The sequence below is a fragment of the Cupressus sempervirens genome, chromosome 9 (assembly GCF_028749045.1).
Source record: "Cupressus sempervirens isolate cs-2001-9-10 chromosome 9, ASM2874904v1, whole genome shotgun sequence".
Lineage (NCBI taxonomy): Eukaryota > Viridiplantae > Streptophyta > Pinopsida > Cupressales > Cupressaceae > Cupressus > Cupressus sempervirens.
This window is the reverse complement of record NC_143126.1, coordinates 599,769,002-599,779,022: the sequence shown is the minus strand read 5'-3', so window position 1 is coordinate 599,779,022 and position 10,021 is coordinate 599,769,002. Positions and strand designations below refer to the sequence as shown.

The window sequence follows — 10,021 nt, the reverse complement described above, 5'->3', positions numbered from 1 at the left end:
AGTTTAGTTGTTTAGCTGGTTTCAGGTCCTTTTAAAACCTGGTTGTGCTTAATGGTTTATCTTTCTCTTTGATGTAAAGGGTTTCGGGGCCCCTTCAAAACCTGCTTTTACCTTAATCTAAAAACAATTCTCTGTCATTGAAACATAACAACAAAGAACAAAAACAATCTATCTGTAATTGTCTTCAAATGAACCATAAATTGTCACCAAACCATATAAGGGTATATTTTGAATACTCAAAAAAGTTTAACTGAAACCACTCCTAATCGTAGAGAAGCAAATGTTTTTCATTCCCATATAGATTTACAAACCAAACATAGTGGGAAAAAATGCAACAGATAAAACCAAAAAGTTGTTACCAAGTATGTAGCAAAATGTTTTAGTAACCACCATGTCATTCCAACTACTTGCAGCTCCAAATCTGTTGTCACTCACAAAAAAGCCTCCAAAATCACTTATGTAAATAGGAAGAGCCCGACCCTAGCATCTAGGGTAAGGGTTTTTTTAAATGAAACCAACGTACTAATCCCTTCAAAGTGAAAGATCTCTTGCATAAGTGTTAACCAAAGACATTTACCCAAAGTCTTTTTACTCATGTTTGCATCAATATGTAATCAAGACTAGTATATTGTCTCATGATACCTTCTAAACCAAAGATCACAATGTTGCATATCTCTTGGAAAACAGAATCTCATCATTACCTTTAATATAATTGACATCAAAATAATCAAACAAAAATTTAGGATTTTTTCCATGGGTAGGAACCTTATCATTTCCATAATGCGACTTGCATATATAAGATCTATACAAGTACTACCATATTGTTAAGTTATTTCGTCAACTCAAATTATATACAATTTGATACATATGAACCTTGCATAGGTCTAACTTAGGTTATTGATAGCCCATCCATCTTTTATAAATTATCAATTGATAGCTTCTCATGGAAACATTGACAAGACATCAATTTCTCATCAAGATGTATAGGACGTCAATATCTTGAGGACAAACAAAAACATTTGTTAAACCTTATGACTAAAAATGCAAACTAGCTGACAACAATCAATGATAGACAATGTATCAAGAATCGTGGATAATGAAATAAGCCATATGTAAGCTGAGATGTTACCAATATCAATGTCAAAACTGATCTATATCATTTGTCTACTTGTACCCAAAACTATTATCAAAGTGTATTATTGCCAATCAGCACCTATACACATTGTAATAAAAAATAACCATAAATCAAAGCCCTACCAATCAAGATCAATCAACTACACAAGTAATTGTCCATATATCAATATCCAAGCATTCCAATTATAAAATGAATCGGCCCATACAAGGAACTTGTCCAACCAAGAGAACCTCTCTAGGCCTACCTGTTCATCATCAAACCTAATTGAGTGATAACATGACTTTACTATTTTTCATTGGTCACTATTTTCATAACAATTATTGTCCCCAATAATTGTAATAATCAATACCTTCTCTAATTGTTTGTATCAGTCATATGAACTTAGGAATGACAATCCTATAACATATTCTCTTCTGATAAGTAGGAGATAATTCTCTTCATTAACATATTCTCTTCTCTTCACACATCATGTGTCTTCCTTATTTACATTTAAATAGCCCAGATATTTATTGTATCTTAGTTTTTTCCCTTTACAGCTTGACACAAGGTTAATTCATTGGAAGCCTAACACTTATTCAAATTTGTGTGTAATGCAATGCAACCCTAAAGTGGCCTCCAACATAACCTTGACACAACCTAGGCTAGAAAATATGAAAGCCTTAACAGCCGAACATGAAAAAAAAAAAAAAAAAGAATTGTCAATCAGCAAGATAGTGTTGATATGGCATCTAAAAACACCTGCATGAAGGATGAAAAAATAAAAGCGTTTTGCTTATTTTCAACCATTCCTTGTGTTAGTTTTGAAGTTATTTGAGCTTTCGTTATAGTGATGGTTCAGGAAGCTACTTGCTAGCTCTCAATTGTCCAACTACACCCTGCAAGCATCCCTATGAGCAAAGATAGATAACAATGTTACAAACACTTACATCACATGTGATGTCACCATGCCCACTAGTTTGAAATTTGAATGTCCTTTGATGCATGGATGTAAACTAGACATAAACTTTTGCTTCGATCAGATCTTGATGATCTTGATTGATATGCTCATTTTTAGATTGCTTCATGGTTCTCTTTTGATTCATTTTGCACTTAAGGTTTTACTCATAACCTAAGTTAATTATTCTGTATTGATCTGTTTTTCTCTTATGTTTTTTTCCATAACCTAAGAGTTATTAATTACTATTAATATGCAGGAAATGTATTAGTTTTTTCCACAAGTTTGGTAGACTCAGAAACTAAACATGGAGTTACTAACAAATCCAATGTAATTCAAGTTATGCTCAACAAGTTGTCCCTCTGCATTAAGAAATTCACCTTGGACGCTACCCATAAGTTGATTTACCTCTGCACCAATCCTTCCCTTGCAATGTCATAACTCATAAACAATTTGGTCATCCCATTAATCCATCTAACTCAACCAAATTTAATGAGGTTTATGATCCAAATTGGAATATTACTAATGTCATAATCAAGCAATCAATTTCAAATTCCCTCTTGCCATTACTGTCAGTTAATATTCAGTATTGCTAATGTCAAACAACCTTTAAAAAATCCAGCATTTCTAAGGTCACAAATCTTTAAAACTTTTTGCTCATCTCATTAGTCCAATTAACTCACATAGCAGATGTTTATGATCCAAATTAGGATATTATCAATGTTGCAATCAATTTCATGTTCACTTTTGCTATTATTAACAGGTTAATATGTGTCAACGATCCTTTAAAACAAAATGGATCATGATGACAATATTCCCAATTTTTATACAAATACTGAACATTTGTCCTAGAATTTTGCAGGTGCAACTAATCAATCATGGACTTTAACAAGGCATGGCTTTTGTTTGCTAAAGTATAAAAGCAGAAACCATGCAAAAACTTTAACAGGAAAAATTTGAAGAACAAAGAAGATAATGAATCAAAATAAATACCCACATTTTAACAATGTGCAGGAAATATGCATTATTTTATAAAGCCCCTGAATAAAGGGTTTAGCTTTCTACTATCTCTGGAGATCTGAAATCGATCCTCCTATATTCAGTTGTATTTAGCTGACTAGAAACACCAAACATTTTACAAATATTTTCCAAAAAGTAAACATGTTGGATTTTAACAATATAATTGATCCCCTGTTTGACATAAAAGTATGTTTAAGGAGATTATGAGGACAACAAAAGGTGTTAATACATGAATAAATTATCCATCAAGAATACAATGAAAGGAGTCAGCAAAAGAAATCAGCTAGTGTTGACAAAACCTTTGAAATTGCCCTGATCTTAGCGAAACAATTGTAATTAAAAATTAAGTGCATACATTATATCAAGGGCAGCCTTGTCTCTTCTTCATGCATGAGGGAAGAATATTGATCTTACTTTTCAACAAAAATTCCATTTATAAAGGAACATTCCTCCAAAAAGGCATCAAGTTGTTGCCTCCTTTTCAGCATCTGCTTCGGCTTGCTTCAATTGTGCCAACCTTTCAGTCCAAGCTCTCTCTCTTGCAACTGCCGCTATCTTGCGCTCTATCTTTTTAATTGCTTTCCTCCTCCTTGCTGCTGCCAGCTGATCCTTCCGTTTTGCAGCTTCAACCTAAAAATCACAAATTGCCATTGGATTATAGATTTCTCAACAATCCCTTGAGTGTGTTGATATTAATAATATATATAACTTTGACAGTTGAATTATCATATATATGTATCTATATTGCAAACGACAATCAAGAATTTTGAAGGATGATATACCATAAAAGGGGAAATTTTGAGCATGAGACATGCAAAGCTTTTGAAGATTAAACTATATCTAGTCTATGATATTCCTTTCTTTAATCACAGGTTTTCTAAGTAGCATTTGAACAACAATGCTGAATGGATAACTGTCATTGAAAAATAAAATGGCAGGGTTTACCATCAAATACAAACCTCAAGTACAACGACAAAAAAATCGTTTGTCAATTCCAATTTAACACCAACTTTGTGGAAAAATTAATATAATTCATTACCGTCATTCACAGGCTAAAATCAATGACATGGAGACTGAATATCACTAGCAATTTTAGATATTTAAAACATTGATTCCAGACTAAGTTCCACTCTTGAGTGCCTCGTTACATTTTTCAACATCATCAATGTCATACATGTGGTTGATAATGTATCAGAACATTCTTCTGCTTTGAATGGATGAGAATCAAATTTTATTCAATGGAAAATATGCTAACATAAACAGTGCTTTACTTTACCTAAATGAAAATAATATCAGCTAATTTTCATCAGCTAAAGAGAAAAATTGCCTAAGCAGTCTGGTTTAGAAAAAAAGAAAGAATATTTCTGGAATTTTTGTCACTCTTCTGCTAATGAAATGCTTAATTGGAAGTGCACAGGTTGTAGCTGCAGATTTTCCAATCTGCATGCCCTTGGGGATCACTGTATAACCTTTCATAAGAAGGTAACGAATTCAAGGAATATAGGACATGCTTGTTGCAATTGTAGTAGTTAAATTTGTTCATTCCATTTTTTCATTTTTTTTTAATCTCTTTCTAATATACTGCAAAAGAAAAGAATAAATGGAAAAATGAAGACGAGATATTAGTTTTTTAATTCTTTGTAACCTGCCCTCTATTTGTAATTTTGTGGCCTCGTTGCAAATTGCCATAATGTCAGCACCAGTAAGAAAAAAGCCTTGTTAGACACATGCAACTCTAGGTGCTAGGAAAGAAAATTTGACTTGAATGTTTTGCAAAAACAAACTTAATAATAGTGGCATCACTTGCCTAAATTTCACATTGAGTATCTACCAAACCACAATGATTCTTAGTGCACAAATGCCCACATGAAGATGTGGAAGAGCTGCAAATACAACTAGAGCCCTTTGAGAAAAATGAAACCCTTGAAAAAAAGTGAATTAATGCATAGTGAAAATAGCAAGGAATGTAATACAACAAAGAACGATGCAATATTATAGAATGGCCAACTTCTTCATTAATGGCAATTAAGTTTACATCCAAGTGTTCAGATTTCACAAGTCACTATGACTTCATACAATCATGACGATATATTCCATACAAAGAGTACATATATAAACCCTAAGGGGGTGCAAGGTGAATTGTTGCGACCAATAACTACCTACCTCTTGGATATACGAGCAACCCAATGACATACTTAACAACATACTTGACCACATTGTAATTATTCCAACAATATCATTCCCCACAAAAAAGTTCTTTGATGATGTACAACAAAATAGAATGATGCCCAACTGACAACTATACAAGAGACCAAAACAATCCAGGTGTATGTAGGTCCGGGTGATGATGTGATTGCTGCCAAGGGAGCCTACAAATCATACACCTATTGTGTCCTAAGCTGTACATCCCAAGTAGCTACCAACATCCACTCCATAGTATGCTTCACCATCATGGTTGCTTCCACAAACTTCTCTTTTGCATCCACAGTCTCCATGGAACTCACTAAGCAGGACTCCAACATAGCTCTATCTTCTTGGGCCTTCTCCAACTGTGCCAACAAAGCGTCTCTCTCAGTGTGCATGGTTGTCTTCTCTACTGCCCATGCCTCCTGCTCTTGAGCCACATCTATCCTCAATTGAGCCATCTCTCCCTGCACTATCTCCAACTGAATAGCCAACTCCCCTCATGTTGCCTCATGAGTGGTAGAGAGGTGCTCTACGTGACAGAGAGTATAATAACCCTCTCTAAAAGCTTGTTCAATCTCCCTCATTAAAGCATTCACCCGACTCTCCCCTACTCTCTCAGAGAGTCGAATCCTCCATAGCTAGCCAGCCCTTAGACTCATATCACTCTCAAAATGCCTGGACACATCCCCCTCAAACAAAAGTCAATAGCCTAGCTAACTCTTGGATCAACCCCTCCTGGGCTTGTGAATGAGCAAAGGCTATCGCATGTCTAGCTCCTGCAGCCACCTCCTACAAATATTTCTCCAAGCTGCCATCTCCAAACTCCCTTTGTGGCTCCTGGGAAGGGACATGCTCTAAACTCCCTATAGTAGGCACAATGTCACTATTGGAGGTATGATCTTGTGCTATCTCTACCCAATGTGTGTTGGCCCTTTGCATGCATGCATGCACAAGTGTAGAGGTAGATGCCAATCCCCCTTTTTCCAATTATCCCCACCACCCCACCTCGAAGAGTTGAGAGACTTCAACGATGCATTGAGAATGAATCCGAAGTCTCTAGCCCTCGAGGATGCTCAAAATCTATTTGCTCCAAATCCATGGGCATCGGCCTAACTAGTGAACTCTTGCCATCAAGATCTACTATCTCCTAAGTAGGAGATAATGTGTGTCATGGAGAGGTAAGGGTAGTCCCAATCGGTGCCATCACTATCTTGTTGTCTCAACCTCTACTAACACACCAGTCCCCATAGACTCTGCCCTCTCTGCTTTCGTCTTGACTATCTCTATCTCTGTCTATGGCTCCACACTGCAAATCTACCCCAAGCAACACCTCACTAAGCAACTCCAACTCAGTTCGAATCTCCACTACCTCCTCTATTGGTAGAAGTCCCTCAACCAATGCCACTATTGCAACTACTATCGGTGGTATAGGTGTCATACTCATAAGAGTCTGGATCAAACAAACGGCGAGAACGGGCATTGTGGCTACCAACCCTACGAACATTGGTGATGTCAAGTGTGTCATCTTAGACAAAAGAGGACGAGCAAACAGCACAAGTGTGAGTGTGGACGCGGATGCTACTATTCCCACAACTGTAGACTCGACAATGTCGTCCTTCGCCTCTTGATTGTCACCCTCACCAGGCACTAGAGCTCTCTAAGGTGGCCTCTCCTACTATCCAAATTCTTAGACTCAAACTCAAAGACTACCTAGCATTGCCTCCTTTGCCCCATTGGCATCCTCCCAATATCCAAGTGCCTTCAATACAGTATCAACAACTCGCCATGTTCCAGGGTGCCCTTGGGCTTCACCTCGAGCTCTCCATGTGGGATCTGCACTTGTGTGGCATCCAAAAATAAACCAATGGAATAATGCGGCATGTACAATGTCCTATGTTGCAACATCATAAACAAACACATCTACTCTGCCAAGATTGTTGCCCAATTGTATACTAGGTTGTTCATGAGGCCATTTATCAAGACAATCTAAGGAAGAGCTACGTCCGATATGAGGCTCGACCCTATTAGTCGACTCTTCAACACATCTCTAAGGCCCTTATGTAACGAAGGGCATTTTCATCCCTTACCCTTTGGATGCTTTCACGACCGAGCCTATCTCTGCAGGAGTGAGAGCAGACACCATTTTGATCCAGTATTCCTTTGCCTTACTCATCATTGTCTTTGCATTCACATCAATCTTCTTATCATGTCTGCTAGGTATGCCAAAGACGCTGGTGAATTTTGTCATCATGAAGTAAACCTTGAAGTCACACCCCAAATATTGAAATGTGTTGGATCATCAAAATCTATTGAAATTGTCTATCATCACCTCAAGGGGACCCCTAGTCACGAAGGCAAAAAACAGGCATCTGAATGGCCCATTGAACTTGTGCTTTCCTCAAGCTCTACTTTATCAAATTGTCATCAATAATATTTTCCCACCATTTTCTACATTCCAATTAGTTCAATTCCTCAAATGTTGTCTATGGTTTTGCAACATCTTTCTACACAACCATTTGCACCTTCTACCTCAATTTCTTCTTGCTACTAGAGCTTGCGTCCACTTTGTATGCAACCTTTACACCTGATGACAATATCCATGCTAGAACTGCTTGATTGCGACTATTATTGTGCCTCCCAATGTTGTTTCCCCGTTGAATCCATAACTGTCTTGTTTGATGTTGTTTTGTGCCAAAAACGGGTTAGGGTTGTGACCAACAAATTGTTCAATCAAAACCAATCTTGGCAATTTTCTTGTACTCACTCCTCTATGATGGACGATATGCATAATGGCACATTTTGTAGTTGTTCTAAGCACATGCAAACTAGTATTGTCCCTTGATGGAGACATCATGCAAACATTCAACCTATCCAGGTCCAAACACTATAACTGCCTTCAATCTGCAACATTGACTATTGTCACATGCGTTGATCACCGACAAGACATGTAAAGAGCTTGTAGCGTGCATTTGGCTTGCCTTTGGTCATTTAAAAAAGTTTTACTACCAAACAACATATGAAATCGTGGCCCCCTGCCTTCATTTGGTATGGTGACTTCCCATATTGAAGCGGTCCTTTTTAATTTCTTTACAAGTGTACATTGATTGTCGTGCCTTGTTGTAGGGCCAACACCTCATACAGTGAGGCCATTCAGACTCGTTGTCTTAGTGTCATATAGTGTTTGTTGTTCTGATAGTTTTCTTGCCAGTCAAATCGTCTTAATGCGATATATAATTCCTCACTCTGTCAGCTTTGTGTTCTCTCTGCCTTCGAAGTTTTTGACTTTTGTTCCTTGTTGGTGTACAATTTGTTCTTGTTCTCCCCAAACTGTCTTGGCAGTGGTATAAAGGCATTTAGCATACTATGTTTGTGTGTGTGTTTTCCCTCCATGTCATACAGCATTATTTTCTCATGCGGCTGATGTGTATCCCTCAACATTGTATGATGTTGGCTTGTGTATCTCTTTCACCGCCGATGATCACTGTGCAAGTCTACTACCGGCGGACACCATGTAGTGACATCTATTTGGTGTGCACCCCACGGTAACACTGTATGGTTGGTCGTCCTTTGTTTTTACATTTTCTTTTTCTTTTTTTGTTCTTTTTTATTTTCGATTTTTTCAAATCTTTTTTAATAATTCCTAATCTAGTTAATCAAGTGGCACCTTCTAGCTCGAATCTCCCTCCCTTGCCTTCGTCATTCATGGTAGTGCTTTAGCTTAGACCCGTTCACTGCATCTGGAATCTTTCTTTCATCTAACGTCCAAAACTTGATGGCTTCATTTTGGCCAGCTTCCCGGACCTAGTACGACCAAGTCATCTCACCTTGAACTTTCTCCACTTGATCTCATTGCTTACATTGTATTTCAACACCAATTGCCATGAGCTAAACTAAACCCATCTAAGATACTTATCATGCCACGCCTTTCATCTTTGTTGTGCTACCTTAGTGATCAATTGCGCCATCATCTAACGCTCATTCAATTTGTTTAAATTATGCAATCTCTCCCACAAGCTTTCCATATCCCCCAACCTGATTTCAATGGTTATCTTGAGGCTTAAAACCATGAACTTTGGAGGGACAATTGTTGATTGAAAAATCATCACATTGATATTGATGATGATGTTTATGAAGTATGCTTGTCATTGTTGGCAAAGCATTAAAGAAGTAAGATAATTTGGTACAAGTATAGAGGCTAAACCAACCAGTGAACTGCCATAGACAACCAGTAAACAGATATACTTAGTGATGAACGAAAGTTGCTAAGGCAACAAGTGAATAGGTTTAAGTGTCAAATAGAAGACCAAGCGGTATAAATGTATTTGAGCGATATAGGGGCATTTGAGCGGTAAAGGCAGAAAGTGAGTGACAAACAAAGGAGTGAGCAAAATACTAGACAATGAGTGGTGACCTAGACAATGAGTGGTGAACTAGACAATAAGGAAAAAATAGGTACAAGCGGTGTACAACACCAACTGGACAAGACAACGAACATGTGAAGCTAACCAGTTTTGATTAATCAACGGAGCGATCATGAAGGATTGGATTTATTGAATTTGGACAAAAAGTAAAACATGTTACATAAATCATAGAGTTAAATAAAACAATTTATAGGGAATGGTGAACAGAGTTTTTGATGAATTCAAGGAATGTTTTGGCCAATGAAAATAAAGATATATTCTACCTTCGGAATGACAAAGGGACTTAGATCCAGTCAGCGTGGTCAAGAATCCGAGCTTTTGTGA

General features: G+C 37.3%; 1 protein-coding gene across 1 annotated transcript in view; it reads right to left on the bottom strand.

The window, feature by feature from the left end:
* Positions 1–3,045: 3,045 nt before the first annotated feature.
* Positions 3,046–10,021, bottom strand: part of LOC149540109 (protein translocase subunit) — a 62,822-nt gene continuing 55,846 nt past the window's right edge. Inside the window, exon 3 of the mRNA XM_089801304.1 lies at positions 3,046–3,719. Within this exon, the coding sequence (XP_089657430.1) occupies positions 3,552–3,719 (168 nt within the window). The 3' untranslated portion in view covers positions 3,046–3,551. The remainder of the gene's footprint in view (positions 3,720–10,021) is intronic.